At 37.7% G+C, this 19,145-nt stretch overlaps 1 protein-coding gene across 1 annotated transcript in view; it reads left to right on the forward strand.

Annotated features, from left to right (window-relative positions):
• The first annotated feature begins 3,312 nt into the window (after positions 1–3,312).
• Positions 3,313–19,145, forward strand: part of BACH1 (BTB and CNC homology 1, basic leucine zipper transcription factor 1) — a 22,775-nt gene continuing 6,942 nt past the window's right edge. The window contains exons 1-4 of the mRNA XM_004675330.2: positions 3,313–3,389; positions 8,651–8,944; positions 10,634–11,977; positions 13,567–13,773. Of these exons, the coding sequence (XP_004675387.1) occupies positions 8,711–8,944; positions 10,634–11,977; positions 13,567–13,773 (1,785 nt within the window). The 5' untranslated portion in view covers positions 3,313–3,389; positions 8,651–8,710. The remainder of the gene's footprint in view (positions 3,390–8,650; positions 8,945–10,633; positions 11,978–13,566; positions 13,774–19,145) is intronic.

The raw sequence follows: 19,145 nt of genomic DNA on the forward strand, positions 1-19,145 counted from the left end.
TTATGGAGTTTTTGTTTCTTGGTCTCATTAATCTTAAGCATTATATTTTGACTTGTACATTATAAGTCACATAGAAATACTGGTTTTCTTTTCATTTCTTTGAATTCCATCCTTTATACTGTTAGTTTTACTTTTATTTTGTCAAGGTTAACAATGTTCATAATGTTTATTTTGTTCTATAGCTGTAATTAAATCTTCCATTTATTGTTCTTAGAAGTTGAAAACCAATTAACAGTGTACATGTTGTTATTTCTGTGTCAAAGTTGGGTCCTAGAAGCTAATTAGTGTGCTAGTACATATCTTCCCTACATTTTCCCTGTTGTCCTGTGCCACTCAAAAAGTATTTCTACCTTCAGTTGCAAACTGTAGCTAATAATTAGAGTACTCAGTATGTGACAGGCACACTATGCCAAGAAGAGTATATTAGGATTTCATTTGATCTCCCAACAAAAAGTGCTGTTCTTGTCCCTTCTTTACATAAATACATAAATAATTAAAAGAATGGAAATTGTCAGGTATGAAGTCACTTGCTCATCAGCAAGGGAGTCATCAAGCCATACAACATTATCTGTGTGTCAGCCCTCCCCCATCTCTAAAGCAGCTTACTGCAATAATTGGAGATTCTGATCTTTTGTTAGTCCTTAGCTTTGCTCCCTAACAATCACTCTCTTCATCTCCAGTCCCTCATACCTGGGGTGAGTATTTAGAAAGAGGTGTGAGAATGAGGGTACACTTGTTAAATGGAATAATTACTGTACCCCTTTTGCCCATTGGCTCATCTTGGAAAACGTACAGTTAACATACAGTCAGTGGTGAAATATAAGATATCTCTTAAGGGATTAATGCAGGGATGACATCACACCACTCTGCAGTAAAGGGGACTTGGGGGGAATCATAAAGATGGAAAAGAAGCAAAACTCTACTTGCAGATGACATGATTGTACATATAGAAAATCCCAAGAAATCTACAGAGAAACCGGACTAATAAGTGAATTAAGTATGGTTGCAGAAATTATGGTTAGTTTTGCATAAAGTCAGCAGAAAAAATCCACTTATAAAAACACACACACAAAAAAAAGCCCTCCAGAAAAATGCTATGGAAGAACTTTATCAAAAGATACCAAGACCACTTTAATGAAAACATTATAGTAATTAACTGAAAGAAGTTACAGAAGACTTAAATAGTTGTGCCATGTTCGTCAGAATACTTGTTAGATGCTAATCCTCAAATTGATAGATTAATTGCAATCCTGATCAAAATTCTACTGGCTTCTGCAGTAGAAGGAGGTAGTAAGAAGGAAACAGCCAAATTAAAAATGGGTAGAAGAGGGCCTTCCCTGGTGTTGCAGCAGGCTAAAGCACAGCACTTTGAAGCTGGCCACAGCCACCTCAGCATGAGTTCAACTCCTGGCCAGGGAGGTGACCCACATGGCACAGCAGATCTCTTCTAGAAGTCTGGCCCTCTACTCCCCTTAGCAGTGTACTTCGTCAGCCTGCCTGTTCTACTCCCCAGTCTCTCTGGTGAATCATATCACTGGCCCTGTACCCCAGTTCTGTATGCATAAGTAAAATAATCTTTTGGAAAAAATGGGTAAAAGAAGAGAAGTCAATTGAATTGACGTCTCATAAAAGATGTACAAATGACCAATATGCATATGCAAAGACGCTCACCATCACCAGTCATCAAGAAATGCAAATTAAAACCACAGTGAGATGCATTCTATATAACTATGGTAGCCAAGATAATAAAGATTGACAGTACCCCTGGTGGCAAGAATGTGGAGCAACTGTGCTATTTATACATTATTAGTAGCCATATGAAATGATAATTCCTTTGGAAAACTGTTTAGCCTTTCCTGAGAAGTTAAATATACACCTGCAATATCAGTCAACTCTTCTACTCTTAGATAATGTATTTACCCAAGAGAAAATGAAGTATATTTCCTTGCAGTTACTTTTTTGAAAGCAGTAATCCCCACATGGAAATAGTAAAACTGTCCATTTTTAGTACAATAGTCTATCAATGGTTAATTGAATCAATAAATGGTAGTATATTCATGCTGTGGAATATTATTTGGCAGTAAAGAAAACTTTTGAAGTACACAAGAAACCCAAAACCAAAGTATATGTGATTTTGTTCATATCACAGAAAATGTACACTAATCTTCAGTGACATAAAACAAATTATTGTTTACCTGGAACCAGGGACACAGAGTGATCATAAGGGGACATGTGAAATTTAAGGAATGATAGAAATTTCTGTATCTTGATTTAGGCAGTAGTTTCACTTACATGTATGCAAGTGTCAGAAAATGATCAGATTGCATTTTCTAATTAAATAACAGTTCTTTCTGTGTAAATCATAGCACCAAATTAATAAAGTAGCAACTGGCAGTAAATAAGTGTTACTGGTAAGGGCCAATTCTAATTGCTAGTTCATATTTTCATAAGACATTTATGTTCCGTTTGAGATATAACAATTCTGATGAATCACTTAGCTCCCAAATATGTTAAGCAAATTAAAAACTCAATTGCTTCTCAAGTTTTTTGTAGTAAGAAGATATAACAGTGACATCTGTTAACTTTTTTGGTTCTGGGGCTTGGATTTCTGATTCTTTATTCTTTTCCAAGCTATTTTGAATTATCAAAGTTGGAATTATTGATTTGGGAAGTAAAAAGACCTACTTGTGTTTCTGACCTCAAAATAGGTGAATTTGTAAACAACTTCAAACTTCTCAAAGGGGCTCTATTCTCTAATTACAACTTTAGCATGATAACTTTAGATGCTGATAAAACCTAGTAAAAATCACAAAATGTCATTGATTAAATATGTAATTTTTAATATTAGGGAAAATAAATTTTAAAAAATTCTCATGTATGGAACTATGCATAGTGTGATAAATAAAAACTGAAAGTCTTAAAACGCGCACACACACACACCATAAAAAAACTATGGCATCTTTAGTGACATTACTTTAACATAGATTGCCAAATCATTTTCCCATTTATCATTGTAAAAGTCCTTAGTAAACAGTAACCTCAATTGTTTTTGGTGGTGCTGTAAACAAGCTGCTGTTTACCTTAATTCAACTTCTGTTTTCCATTTTCATTCAGCTTTTTTTGATCTATTTTTCCATCTACTTTATGCAATTATACTTAGGACTTTTCCTACTGAGAGCAGTGGAATATGTGACTAAGAGATAGAATGCTTAAATAAGTCTAGTAATTAAACTCTGTAAAGAGCAAAGAAAAAAATTCTTGGTTACTGAGTTGTTCTTATTGACTCTTCCTTGCAGGGTTGTAAGAATGATGGTTTGAATTAGTAACTCTGATTTGAATTCCCACACTCTTTGAAAGGTTCCTGCAAAACTGGAATGCCAGTAGGAAAGGTGATGGTTTCAAAGACTTTACTTTTATATGTAAGGCCAAGATGGTTTTCTGCTGTGTCATTTTTGATGTGCAGGGTTATTAAGTACTTAGCCTTCACACGCATACAAATCCTTGGCAAACAGAAATGTTTGGGAAATAATTGCCCTCATTAGTTGATATTACGAATAAATGAGATTTGGCCAGAAAGTAATTTTTGCTTGAAGAGTTACTACAAATAAATGCACATCATTTTCATCTCTGGGTATGCTTTTGAATATAGGCACTGTCTTTTCAAGGCACTGAGTCTGTTGTGTGCTGAGGGTAAGCACTTTTAGGGAAAACTTTTATCATTGTTCAGTGAAGAAAAAGGATGTTTGGATAGTTGCTGCCTTTTACATGAGTCCTTGATGTCAGATTATTTTGTATGCTCTTCTACATTAACAACAGATAGCACCTTCCTGTGAGACTTATAAATGAAATTATTAGCATTGTTGTATGAGTGGAACTTTGTTTTCAGTTATTGCTTGAATACAGTTTTCTTATGAATTTCTGTTAAAAAGCATTTCATAAACATTTTTTAAAGTAAATTATTCTTATAAAGTTTGAGATTTGTTAAAGACACAGCATCGTGTTTTATCTACTTCACAGTCTTAAAAACAAAAACTTGTGCTAGCACATATGTTGTGTATATTGAACAGATTGCAGAAGTTATTTATGAAATGAGGTGTAAAGGAAGCTTTAAAATGCCTGCTCATCCTTTATCAGCTTTATAGAATGAATCAGCAATCTGCAAGATCAGGAAACCATTGTTTTCATTATAACATTAGTATATAGCTCCAAGAATTTTTAAAAATTCAGGTGTAACAGGAATTTGTTCGTTATTAAAGTAACTGAATTTTTGGTCTGGAAAGCTCCTTGGCAGTGTTTCATTTTAAAGATTGTGTGCCGTGGTTTTGTTACTACTTATGTTACTTGGTAAAATGTATTACTGACCAACTATTTAGATGGTTTTCAGAGTTAGGAAAATTGATTTTCAAGAACAATTTTCTCTTGCGGGGCTATACCTTTGAGTCTGAGATCAGACAGATCAGTTCATTCAGACAGAACAGTTGTTTTGCCTGTGTTTATAGTTGGCATGGTTTGTTCTTCATTGGCTAGTTGTCTTGCAGGTATGTTTTCAGCACCCAGAGGAATGATTTGTGGTCCCTTTTGCTTCTTGTGACTGGAAAAGTTATCCAAAGGGACTTTTCCTCTGGAGCACTTGGCTCAATGACATTGTTTCCATTTTTATATGAATAAATGACTATGTTGTGTTTGGAAGATCTAGATGATCTGGGTTTTGAATTTGAATTTGTACCAAGTGCCAAGCCATTCATTCTGAAGCAAGGAACCGGTATTGGGCCAGATGGCAGAAAACATGCTGGGCTTAGTTGTGGTGTTTGTGCTGAGGAGTTAGCCAGCTGAAGGGAGGGAAATTCTGGGAGCAAGTATGGCATGTGCAAAGGCCCTGAATCAGAAGGAACTTGGTGACTATGGGACAGAAAAAGATGGATGGCAAAACTGGAGAAGAACAAGACTGGGAGAAAAAGATGAGATAAAACTGGATTAGTGGATGGAAAAATCTGGGGCCTGGGGGGTATGCTGAAGGTTTAGAATTGATAAGAAAATAGGAAGATTGTAGGGTTTGTAGGGTTTTTAAGGAAGAAGTAATTTTGTGGGAATCAAGAATGGTCATGAAGGACTAAGACTTTTGATGTTATCATTGATAGCAGATAGTACTTGCTTAGGCTAGAATCTGTCGACTCCTTTAACCCCCTCATCTCATGTAAACTTCATTATTCAGTGAAATGCTGGTTTTATCTCTGATTTATATAAGTGAGGAAACAGACCCAGCAAAGTTGAAAGCAGCTTGCTGGGTCATTTAGCTAGTAAGTAGCAGAACCGGCATTTGAACCCAGCCATTGTATGATTCTAAACCCTGTGATGTTAGCCACTGGGTTTGTGTTTTCATTACGCCACATGATGGCCTTTAGAGTTTACTAATGAAATCAACCATTCCGGTGATCACAACTGGAATTTTTTGTCAATAGAACAGATTAGGAATTAGAGTACTCCGCACTAATAAGGAAAAACTACTGATAAGTGAAACTTTTTGTCTTACATTTTATTTTTACTATATTTGTACATGTGTAAACTGATGAGCCATTGCATAAAGCTTGCAGTATTTGTCCAGTGAAGGCTGGGGCTTGAATTGCAGCCATGCAGATAGAAGAGCCGGTCTCAGGTGGAGAGGCAGAAGCAGTAGGACTGAGTCAGAGAATGGATGCTTGGACCCGCTTGGGGGGTGTTGAGCTAAGTTGCAGGCTGTCCAGAGGGAACAGGATCAGTCATGTTGCAGGCTGTCCAGAGGGAACAGGATCAGTCATGGTGCTTGTGTGGTTAGTCCACTCCTGCTTGGTTGGTTGTTACTTACTATGATCCTCTAGCTTTTCTCAGCTGTAGCTAAAGGGACTTAGGTTGATTTCTCACCCACGGACAGTAAATCTATAAGCTGGCTGAGAACCTGTGACAGGATCTGTTACCGAAAACCATCTGAGCAGGCAGGTTGAATCAAGAATGGTTTCTCTGTGGAATTTTAGGTGAGCCAACTGGTAGCAGTGGGCCATTATGTGGGCCAAAGGCAGCTCTGGAATGAGGGTATGGGAATTGTTTTGCTAAAGTCCCCCTGGGATCCAAGGACCCTTTAAGTTCCAGTGTTGAAGACCTGAGTCCTTCCCCTTTCTGAGGTTCAGGTACAGTTCATTTGTTCTGGCTTTTATGAGTCTCATTTCTTTATGCTCCTATGTAACCTTTTAATACTTCTCCAAATTACTGCAGTGAGTCTCCATTCTTTGCACTCAGCAAATGCTAATTGGAGACAGTATGGTAGTTGAAGAGTTAGTACTAATTGCCCCTCTCCATCTTGGCCTAGAGTCTTCTCATTGAACCTCAGTTTCCTTCTCTCTATAGGGTGATATAAAGCATCTGTGTCATGGGGTTATAGTGGGAAGTGAATGTGAGTAGCATCTGGCACACACAGCTCGGTGCCTGTGCAGAAGTGGAGCTTAATGAGGGATTGCTGTTAATAGTATTTTGGGGGCAGTTTCTTGAGTGATGTAAACAGACTTGTGAACAAGGCCTGTGGGAAGGAGCCAGCATAGAAGCAGCAATTGGATATGTGTGAAAGAGGGTGTTGAGAGAAGGTATAAAGTTCCAAAGAAGCATGGATGTTTAGATGGGATCAAGAGCAGATGCTAATGGGTTGCTTTCAAGGTAATGAACTTGATAGAGGTGGTAGGGGGTGTATTTTCTGAGATTGGGGCCCTGTTCTCTGCTGGTCTTCTGGGAGAGACACTGAAGAGAAAGGTGGCAACTATACTGCTGTGGAGATGGGAGATGAGAACATGCACGAAAGCATTGATAGACTATGCTGAGACCCTGAACTTATTCTCCATCAATTTGTAGTAACTCTTGTCTGCTTGCTTCCTGGTGGTGCTGTGTTCTGCAGAATAACCAGATGTGAAAGTTATGTTTAGTGTAGTTTTGAGTTTTGAAAGCCAGATGCTAGGAGAGAATTGCAGGCGGAGACTTCGGAACAGGGATAGAGTAGGCAAGTTGTCATCTACGGAGTCGTGCTTGGCTGGAGGGTGCACTGGCGAGTGGTGGTGTGTGAGAGACCCCCACATACAAGGTACATTGTTTTTTGAAATGATGATGGTTGCGCCCAGTTATCCCTAATAATGATTTGTTGTGCTGATAATTGAACTATTTAAGACCAGTTGTTACAAGGAATTTATCATTTTTTATGTGGGCGCAGCCCAGAAGTTGCTGTGATTTCATGTGGTTTGCTGAGTCAGTAGCTGCAAGGCTGCCATCTCTTAAACTTTGGAAATTGTTTGAATATGTGTCGAGGTTTTATTTGCGTTGACTGCTCCAGAGGAACTTAACGTTTCGGCTATGCTGAGAACTTTAAAAATAAGCACCTAAATAGAAGAGACTTTATAGATGCATTTAATGTGAAATAACCTGTCTTGTGGGTGGAATTCATCCATGATCTGGGCATGGTTTGTCTGAACTTCATTTCTCCTTTCATTTCTGCTTGGAGTATGGTGAATCAGAAAGTAGTGATAGTTACTCAATCACAGAACATTTGAGGACTTCCATGTCAGGCAGTGAGTAAAGTGTCAGAAGACCAAAAGTGAAGGACACAGGGGTGATAGCTGTGAGGGACTTAGTCTCCCTGCAGTGATAGCCTCTGTGCACATACTCACCTTGGAATGCTAATCATTTGACCATCTGTGTCCAGAAGAAAGTTCTAGAACTTCTATTTTCACCTCATACTTTCAGCTGCTCCTTGTTTTATAACATGAAACAAAGAAGAATAGTAGTACATGTCTGCTATTTGTGTTTACTATAAGTAAACACAAATATATTGGATGACTCTTTTTTTTTTTGCCAGTAGTGTGTATGTGATCCCAAAATGTTTGTAGACTACTACATGCTTGTATATATTTTTTAACATTAATTTTTGGTGACTTAATCTTATAACATTTTGAGAAAAACAAGGGTATTTGTGTGTGGTAAACCATGTTCTTAATGATGAAGTAGTTTCATATATTCTGTAGAATAACATAAGGCTTGTTATATATACTCATTGCTAAGATCTGAATTGACATGTTTGAGTTATTTTCTTCTTTGTGTTGGAGGAATTTAATTGTAGACAGTAGCCCTCATTATGAGGCACCAAATTGTCCTACTAGTAGTTAGTTGTGGGGAGTTGGGGCATGGCCTGTGATGATTGCCATATGCCTGTCCCTTTCTTCAGTTCCCCTCCCATGGGATGATCTCTGGTGACCACTTACACCGCATGCACACACCCTTGAGCACATACATGCTCATTATAACTTGTCTTAAAATGACAGGATTAGGTCACCTAGAAAGTTTCTGGCTCTATAAATTTGCTCATTGTAGGTGTTTTAAATGAATTATCTCAATTTTAGAGAGCCATGAGTTTCTCCCTTGAAATAGTTCTTTCCTCTGCCATCCCAAGAATCTTTTTTTGTAAAATTTATTTAAAAATCTGATATCAAGAACCTATTTTCAATAAGGTAAATTGAATAAGTGTTTCTAAGTTGTTTCTCTTAAACATTGTTTTCACAATAAGTATTTTCTTTGTACCATCATTATTTTAAAAAACATTATTACCAACATTTTAGTGAAGATCTGACCTGGGTCTCTGCAGGTTTGATGACGATCAGAAGCATGCTTACACTGAACTTCCTGGCTCCCCTGGCCTCGCAGAATGTCTCTGAGTGAGAATGCCGTGTTGGCTTATGAGTCTTTGGCACACAGCACCAACGTCTTGCTCAGTCTTGACGACCAGCGGAAGAAGGATGTGCTGTGTGATGTCACTGTCCTTGTAGAGGGCCAGCGGTTCCGCGCCCACCGGTCCGTGCTGGCAGCATGCAGCAGCTACTTCCACTCAAAGATTGTAGACCAGAAGGAGACCGACCTTCACATTCCTCTACCCCAGGAGGTAAGCAGGAGATGCATGTTTTTGGAGACAGGTGTGGCTTCAGTTGAATTGAACTTACTCAGTTCGCTTATGGATTACAGTTAAAAATGAAATTAAAAAAGAAATTCTTGTCATGAGTCTGGGGACCAGTTCCTTGGTTCTGCAACAGCATGGTAACTTTTTTCATAAGTATTATAACATTGCACACATAAAATCATTGACAATTATAAAATTATTAAAAATGACAAAAGGCCAGGAGTTACAAAAGACCAGCAGTTACTGGGATATGTGGTAGTTGTTTGTTAACTTTTATACTGCCAAACTGCTTTTCAGAGTGATTATCACATTCCCACCAGCAGTGTATAAACAGTTCAGTTTTTCCACCTCTTCACCAGCGATTGGTATTGTTGTCATTTGAAAATTAGTTAAGCATTTGTAGCTTAGCATGCTTATAAGAAGATCAGAAAGAAAAATCATAGTAAGTATTTATAGGAAATACTCAGTGCATGAGGCTTTTCTATATGTTCTAAGCTAGTTTGCTCACTTCTCTGCATAGGCAGAGTCCATGTAGATGTGCACATTTCTGCTTACAGGGTTTGTTGCTGAGAGGCCATGAATCTTTGCAAAAGCAACATGAGCCATGGCTTTTGATCTTCACTTTAATCACTTTTTATTTGTTTGTTTATTTATTTATGCATGCATACAGAACTGGCGTACAAGCCAGAGGTGCAGGGGCAGTGAGAGGATTCACCAGAGACAGAGCAAGGAGCTGAACAGCCAACTGACGAAGTACACTGCTGAGGGGAGCTGTGGGCAGGGTCAAGAGAAGTCTGCTATGCTATGTCGATCACTTCTGGGCGGGGATCAAACTCATGCTGAAGTGGCTTTAGCTTCTTAGTGCTGTGTTTTAACCCGCTGGGCCACCGACTTTGATCACTTTTTAAATATGAATTAAAAACATATATTTCTGTGTATATATATTTGGATATACATGAAAGGTATGGAAGATGAGAGGATGCCCCAGAGATAGACTGGGGAGCAGAACAGGCAGATCTACTGAAATACACTGCTGAGGGGAGCAAGGGCGAGACAGGAGAGGCCTGCTGCTCCCCATGGGTCAGCTCCCTGACCAGGGATCAAATTCAGGCTGTAGTAGTGACAGTGCTAAGATTTAGGTCACCAAGGAGGTCCATAAATCTGAATCTTGAAGTATTTTTTGAGACATTTTCATCATGAAATAAAAATAACACTTATTTACCACGCTTTTACTGTGGTGGATCAGGACTTCTTTGTAAATGGTTAAGATACATTATTATTTACCCTTAACAATTTCACTGTTGTAGTTTGACGCCATTGCACTTGTTGGAGCATAGTGACCACATGCAACTGAAGTGGCAAGCACTTGACCTGGTGTGCTGCACAGATTATTTAGTTCAGCTAATGTGGGAAAATTATGGTACTATTTGCCTTTACATTGTGTGAGTCAGCCATAATTCAGGTGCCCTTAAGAGTGGAATCCATGAAGTTGAATAGGGTGTGATAAACAAACATGCTTTTCTAGTCTTTCTTAGCTTTACATTTCCTAGAATATGTTTTCTTATCAAATTGAAATGTCTGTTTTGTAATTTTGACACATAAGTTACTTGTCTCCCTATTCCCCTTCTACTTTTCTTGTAGTAATACACTTGTATTTATTTTGTACATTAACAGGTGACATTGAAAGGATTTGAACCTTTCATTCAGTTTGCCTACACTGCTAAGCTGTTTTTAACTAAGAACAATGTGGATGAAGTGTGCAAATGTGTGGAATTTTTAGGTGTACGTGACATTGAGGAATCCTGCTTTCAGTTTCTCAAGTTCAAGTTTTTGGATCCCACTGCAGACCAGCAAAAATGCTCAGGAAAAAAATGCTCCCCATCACACTGTCAGGAAACAGACCTTAACATTTCACTTTTGGACCACAGGGATTTAGAAATTGTTGAAGTAGAAGAATTTTTGAAAGATAAAAATGTTCAAATGCCCCATTGTAAACTCTACAGGTATCAAGGAAATGTAAAGGTTTCACCTCCTTTACAAGACAGTGCCAGCCAAACATGTGAATCTGGGTGCTTAGAAAAGGATGCTGCTCTGGCTTTGCCATCTTTATGCCCCAAATACAGAAAATTCCAAAAAGCATTTGGAACTGACAGAGTTCGTACTGTGGAATCCAGTGTCAAAGATGTTCACACTTCTGTTCAGCCCCATGAGACATCTGAAAATGAATGCCTAGAAGGAGTCCAGAACTGTGCAGGTTTGCAGGTGATTTTAAAATGCAAAGAAAGTACTTTGGCAATGGAACATGAAGAAACCATCAAGAAAGAACCTGCTTCTCAGTGCCAAGCAGAGAAAACTGAGGTGACTCCTCCTCTTCCCTACAATCCTTCCACAGAACCTTCTGGACTCTATTCTCTGTCTCTTTTACACACGTATGACCAATATGATGACTTGAATTTTGCTGGCATGCAAAACACAGCAGTGTTAACAGAAAAGCCTTTGTTCGGTACAGATGTTCAAGAAGAGAAGATACTTGGTGAAAGTCAGGATTTACATTTGAAATCTGACTCTGGCCCCCAGGAAGATGGCAGCCTTGCCTCCAGTGATCGGAGTAGTGTGGAGCGAGAAGTGGCAGAACACTTGGCAAAAGGCTTCTGGAGTGACATTTGCAGCACAGACTCACCTTGCCCAATGCAGTTATTGCCTGCTACTGCCAAAGATAGTTCAGAGCAGATCTCACAGAAGCGGTCTGAGTGTCCGTGGTTAGGTATCAGGATTAGCGAGAGTCCAGAACCAGGTCAGAGGACTTTCACAACATTGAGTTCTGTCAACTGCCCTTTTATGAGTACTCTGAGTACCGAAGGCTGTTCAAGCGGTTTGGAAATTGGAAACGATGATTATAGTTCTGCACCCCAGCAAGAACCTTGTCCATATACTTGTGTGATTAGCTTGGGAGATGACTCTGAGACAGACACAGAAGGAGACAGTGAATCCTGTTCGGCCAGAGAACAAGAATGTGAGGTGAGGGGGAAATGTGTATATTGTTAAACTGTTGGCTTGTATCTTGAGTTGAGCTGTGCTCCATATGAGCTCTTGGTGCACAGAGGCGTGAGAGCAAACTCTGCAGCGAGGAGGATTCCCACACGCAGTTATAAAATAAAACCACTGATCAGTACCAGAGGAGTGTGATGAAGGGTGAAGCACTTCTCTGTTCATATGTTTGAATGAGGTGTATTTACCTTAACCAGAGTGGATTATCAGTTGTTTGGCTGTTTACATTCAATGCTGTGTCCCAAGAGGAGAAAATAATTTTGTGATCGTTACATAGTCACTTCTGGAAAAATGTGGCCTATGTACACAGGCTTGTTCATTATATAAGGATTCCTTGACCTAGAACTGTTTGCTTAGCAGATTTTAGCCGTGACTCGTACGAATGTGGCTTCTTTTGCAAGTTTTCTTTACATTAGTTTTCATGGAAACTAACTTTTCAGGTTAGTTTTTCAACTATTATTTAATGTGTGTATTAATAATTTAGCATGCATTACATATTGCTGGTAAGATACTAAGCATAGTAAGTTTGAACTGCATACTTTGAGCAAAAATATCGAGTAGATGATTTCTTGGGGAAGTGGTGTTACAATTCCAGTATTAGTATGATTCTGATAACAGGGGCTTGTTAGTTCTTTAGTGTTTCCTTTGGTCTTATCATTAATTGTTGGATAAATTGGAATGTAAAAGATGCTTTTTTTCTCTTTGAGGTGATTGGTGATTTTATTTAAAAAATAATGTATATGCATAGCTATAGAACTTGGTATGCCATTTATAAAGGCTGTGTTTGTGATTATGGAAAGATTACTAAAGGTGTATTTTCTTTTTCTTACTAAAGGTATATTTAAAATGTTTAAGTATTTTGTGTAACTAGTTCCTGTAAATTTGAAAGACAAATTAAGTCAGCTGCCAGGAAAACTGCCAGAGTCCTATTTACATTTTTAATAATTAAGTGCTCTAACAATCTTGTTATTAAAAAATTATGTCCTCCTTTTTCCAAATATAAGTATGTTGAAAGTAACTTTAAAGTTTTTCTGGTCGACATTGGCAAGTGAAATATATAGTCTTTAAGTTGTGGAACCACCATTTTCCTGACAAATACCTTAGAAATGACTAGAGTAATTATACCAGTACTTACTCAACTAGAGTAATTATAACAGTATTAATTCAGTGCTGCACAGTAATATCAGAGAATAAGATGGACTTTTAGCTTTAAGAGACTATTTAGAAAGAAGTCTAATGATATCTGTGGAGTGTTAACATGTTACAATAAATAATTTAAATTCTTTTCAGTTTAAATATATTAATATTTGTGTTAGTATGTTTGATTTGCTGAAAAAGTAATTTGCTTTGCAATTTGTCTGCAGAACCTTCTCTACAACAGAATAGGAAGGAATACCAATTAAATTATCAATTGTAAGATTCTAGAAATTTGAATCAGTTTTTTTTTTAAAGTCTAATTGATGGGGTTCTGTGGAAAGCATCGATGTTTATCTTCCTCTTCCTAGACTTACGTGTAACAGCAAAACACAGCAATAATTATTGTTTATTTCACATCCCAGGTAAAATTGCCATTTAATGCTCAACGAATAATTTCACTTTCTCGAAATGACTTTCAATCATTGTTGAAAATGCACAAGCTGACTCCAGAACAACTGGATTGTATCCATGATATTCGAAGAAGAAGTAAAAACAGAATTGCTGCTCAGCGCTGTCGCAAGAGAAAGCTTGATTGTATACAGAACCTTGAGTCAGAGATCGAGAAACTGGTAAACATACAAGTTTCTTCTTGTTTAAATTCCACCTCTTTTTTTTTTTTTTATTCTTCCTTTCCTCCCCTCCTCTCTTTGTCTTTTGTAGTGGAGGTAGATATTTCAGTTTCTAAACAGGCATGCTATTCAATTATGCGTGAATTTTTTAAAAATGTCAATTATGGCCCTCCCTGGTGGCGCAGCGGGTTAAAGCACAGCACTGAGAAGCTAAAGCCACTTTCGCATGAGTTTGATTCCCGCCTGCCCCAGAGGTGACCACATGGCGTGGCAGACCTCTCCTGACCCGCCCGCTGCTCCCCTCAGCAGTGTACTTCATTGATCTGCCTGTTCTGCTCCCCACTCTGTCTCTGGTGAATCCTCTCACTGCCCCTGAGCCTCTGGCCTGTACCCCAGTTCTGTATGTACAAATAAATAAATCTTTAAAAAAAAAAAAATGTCAATTATTATTTTAAGAAAGAAATCATAAGACATTTTCAGAAAACTTAGAAAATAAAAAAATTGCGTCCCCATAGACTATTTTACTTATATGTAAATATTCTACATATTTACCACATAACACTGTATATTGCTTCTGGTTACTTCTTTTTTTAGTTATTTACAGATTAAGGCTAATTTTTCAGTTGAGCGAAGAATAGTGAAATTACAAAGTACTTTTTTTTTTTTTAATTTATTTAGGCTTACAGAACTGGGGTACAGGCCAGAGGTGTGGTGGGTGAGAGGATTCACCAGAGACAGAGTGGGGAGCAGAACAAGCAGACTGACAAAGAACACTGCTGAGGGGAGCAGCAGGCAGGTCAGGAGAGGTCTGCTGCCATGTGGATCACCTCCCTGGCCAGGGATCAAACTTGTGCTGCAGTGGCTTCAGAAAGCTTCATAATGTGGTACACAAAGCACTTTTTAACCAATTTGTCTGTGAAGCTAGTGGTTGTTAGTTTAAATGAACTATAGACTTGAATAACTTGTTTTTGTTGATACTAAAATAAACCAGTTGGTATTTCTTTATGTAAGGGGAAAACTTCACATACTGATATGAATGGAAAGTTTTAAGATGAGAAGTGAGAGAAGTGCTTACTTACGATTGTTTTATTTTCTGTTCCAGTATGAAAACACTAATTAAAAAATGGGCTAATTTGCACTCATGCTTCTCTTTCCCACTGGTGGTCATTGATAAGAACAGCAACTGTGATAGTGCAGATTAGTTGAAACTGAGTGTGGCCAGACACAGCAGGGAGCGTGCCTGGGATTAATGGAAATAGTCCTTGGATGTTCTGTTTTGTGTCTTTGTTAATTATTAGTAAAAGTTTGAAATTGTGACTGTAGCACATTTTCAAGCATGAACATTCTAACTATTTCTGGCAAAAAAAAAAAATTAAGTTGATTTTACCTGCTTGCAAAATCCTGAGAAATAAAAAGTTCAATAATATTTTACATATACTTCAAACAAAGGATTAAGATATATAGCTAAGAAGATGATGACATAAAATTGTATAAAAAGGTGAAAGGGAAATCAAATGCTTTATAAGTGGAGGCACAAGATAGCTAGGAAACCTCTGTGACACTGCTGACAAACATTGCTAATACCAAAGAAGAAAAGTTAAACACATTAGGAATATTTTCCTACTATTTGTTGGAATTTCATACCATTTTTTTAAATTTCTTCTTTCCTTCCTCCCCAACCCCCCATTTCTTTGTTTGTTTGTTTGTTTTGTAGAGAGGATAGCTATTTCAACTTCTAATTCTCCAACTTATTATTTTCCTGTTTTGAATTAAACGCTTACCTGCCTTTAGATAGAGTATAGCATTTTATGTGTAGTTTTTCCTTTGTATTGTGTAACAAAGATGGTTTTCATACTGGTAAGTTGGGTAAAGCTCTTTGAAACCTGCAAAAATTATCTGATTAGAGGTTGTAGATCTGCTTTTAGCAGTTCTTTCTTTCTCCTCAGCTAGTACCATTTAAAGCTGTCAGTAAAATTGATGTAGTTATTTTTCTTTATTAAAATGAGAACAAAAGTAAACAAAAATCCTTTAGATTCATCAAGTTTGTTTCATCGATAACTGTTGTATACAAGGATGACTGAGGATGTGTGCTGGAGAGTAGCCATTATCCTTCATAACTGTTCTGTTTCCTGCCCCACTGGTTTTATTTACATTTTTTGATTGAGATCAGACGTTGGATTGCTGGGTAATTTGTATTTACTAAATCACAGATCTCTAGTGTGAAGAGGCTTTGCTGTTTTCTTTGAACTTGCCCTCTACATTTGGTTCAGCAGAGGTGGGAGATACAGTGGTTAAAATATGGCTCACACTTTCATATTAGCATTTTGTAACTTTAAACAAGCTATTTAATGTCTCTGTGCCTCAAGTTTCTCATTGGTAAAGTGGGATAATTTATAGAGTGGTTGTACATTTATAGTGATTAAAAGGATTAATATATGGAAAGAACTTAGAAATGTACCTTTCACATAGTAAGCACTCAATACATATTATCTTTTTTATCTTATAATTTTTGCTCTGCTATACTTTACCACTGTTTGAGTTTTCAATGTCTTTGCTTAAACTCTAACTCTTGCTTTGAACCATACCCTCATGGTATTTCTCTTTCATCTCGTCAGCTGAATGACTATTGGTTAATTTCCAATATAAGCAATATTTGGTTTCCCAGAAGTTTTTTGTGACAGCAGAAGTTAGAGTGGGTAATATTCTTTATATCTGTTGTATTAATTTGGAGTTCTGGCTAGAAGAAACAGGAACCATCTGAAGGGAATTGCAAAGAGATGGGTGTGTTTCATTTAGAAGCCAGAAAGTGGAGCCAGACCTCATCAGTAGTCTGGGGAGAAAACTAGAAAACTGCCAGGAACCCAAGGGAATCTTCTCTCAGCTCATCTCTATGCGCCATACCACAGACCGGCTTTGAATGCCATTCGGGACCCACAGGAAAAGTGTCTACAGCACCATTTCCCAAATACTTCAGATTGTTCCACAAGGTCAAGACCAATTGGAAGCTATAGGTCTTGTTGGCTCTAAAGTTCCAAGGAGCTGAACATCTCATTGGCCTAATTCAACTCAGGTGTCCTCTTCTGACTAGAGAACAGGGATCTAAATAACACAAACAGCCACCAGCACAGGGATCCTCAGCTAGGGCTCTGTTCAGACCCTTGTCTTTGCAAAAGAGGCCTCCAGAGTAGATTTGTCAGAGGTTTTATTTTTGGGCAGAGTGGCTTATTTTGCCTTTTCACTTCCTTGAACTCTGCTCAAGTCCTTCACACTCTTCTCAGTTCTGGTGCTACATATAGGTGAGCTCCACTTGCAAAGTGTAAGTTTCAGTCCTGCCCACAAATATCTTTCTCAGATGAAAGCAAGCAGAAAAGGTGCTACTTATAGCTAATAATTAAAAAGCTGGCCCTTTTCCTAGAAGTAAAATAATTTGAAACTCAAGATACTTACTGTTTGACACAAGGACTGGTTGTTGGGTGGTAATAAAGATCTATTGTCTTTTATTGAAAGAGGAACAGTGGTACTTACAGGTTTGTACTTAATTGCATACAGAGTTAAGATATGGAGGCATCTCCTTTTTTTAGGTCCACATGCTATTTTTTGGAATTGTGATTTATAAACAAATAGTGATCCCAGTCTGTCTTGGTCTGGGTGGGACTGTAGCAAACTTATTTAGGGGAAAGTGTTTCATAATTAAACAGCAATTTTCATATCATGAATGACTGACAGGGTTAATGTATAATGGATTCAGTATGGTGACTTGGTCTGGTAATGAGACTGTGGGCCTTGGTCTTGAACTGTTGGCTGCTTGTTTTCCTAGAGAGAAATCTTCCTACAGTATGTCCTTGAAAAACATCATTTCTTTCAACATTGTTTAGTTATAATGTTGATGAAAAGGGGGGAAAAAAGCTGACATTATTGGTGCATAATACATCATTTTGCTTAGAGTCGTTTTTCACTTAACTATTGATGATGTTAAGGGAGGACCTTTTGTAGTTGTTCTTAAGAGTGACATCATATAGACTGTAGATGGGTCAGCACAGGCTAAGAAATATTTTGCCTTCACTAAGAATAAGGATTCTAAAGTATTTACAGGGTGGGTCAGTAGGAGGATTATCATGTCTAAAAGATGCTCTTATTGTATTAATGTGCTGCAAACAGCCAAGGAGAGATGTTAGTTGGAATTAGGTAAATGAGTTGGATTTCTCAAGAAGCAGTTGTATGAGTATAAGAAAAATAAAGGAAAGGAGGTTATGCATTTATTTGGTGAATGAATCATTAGTATTGTTTTAACATTAATTTTGAATTTGATAGTATGTTAGCGATTAGGCATTAATTCAGCATGACTTTTATTATAACAATTGAATATGCATAATACAAGTAAGTACCATGACTTTTGTACCAGTAAATGTAAGTTTTTAGCCAAAGTTGAAGAATCATTCCATTATATGTTTGACTTACAAAGCTCTTTATAGAATTTGTTACAAGTATCATGTTACTCTTCTGAAAGATTATTGAGAATGTAGAACACATGTCTATGGTACCATTTTTGTCTTCAAAGTTATCTGAAATTGGAAGGAACCTTGCTTTAAAAAAAATACCAGCATGTATTTCTTTTAGAAGGTATCAGATATTGTTGATGTTGACTTATAAGTGATAGGAAATGAGAATATTTGCAAAAGCACTTGACCTCAGGGTTAGATTGTTGAGATAGTATTTGTTTCATTACCCTTATCCATTATGATAATGTAGAGTAACACTGCCTTGATTGTCTTTAGAGTGGCATTTTGTTGTGAAGGTTGCATTATTTTATTACAAGTAAACTTGTTCTAGTGACATCCTGTTCACTGCTCTTCTCCTATTCACACTGCCATTTACAAATACACCTCAAGTAAGCCCTTCTGGAATCTTCTCTCTGTGGCTCTGAGTTGCCTGCAGATTTATGTGGACAGGCCCTTTCCAAAGGCACAGTTCTGTGTCCCAGCCCAGACATGTGGGAGGTACCCAGGAACACATGCATTTCATGAAATTTTCCAACCTAAACTTTTGTTATGAACATACATATTTGAATACCTGCTGCAGTCGAACACAAAGTCAAAAGGTGAGGAATTTTGATGGTCAGTTGGTGGCTTTGAGGCCTGGGGAAATCATTTCACCTCATTGATCATCTGGGGATAACATCAGTGTTGCCTTAGGGTTGGTGTGAAACCAGATGCCATCAGGGGTGGAGAGCTTTTCGTATTGCTAAGCACATGTCTAGTGGTGCTCTATCTTTCCTGTAAGTATCTGCCGGTCCCTGATGATTAATTGCTGTGTGGGGTACCAGGTGTCAAAGATAAGTGAAATGCTGTCTTTACTATCAAGATTCTTGCAGG

Source organism: Condylura cristata, unplaced genomic scaffold (assembly GCF_000260355.1).
Source record: "Condylura cristata isolate star-nosed mole 26May11 unplaced genomic scaffold, ConCri1.0 scaffold00003, whole genome shotgun sequence".
In the NCBI taxonomy this organism is placed as follows: Eukaryota; Metazoa; Chordata; class Mammalia; order Eulipotyphla; family Talpidae; genus Condylura; species Condylura cristata.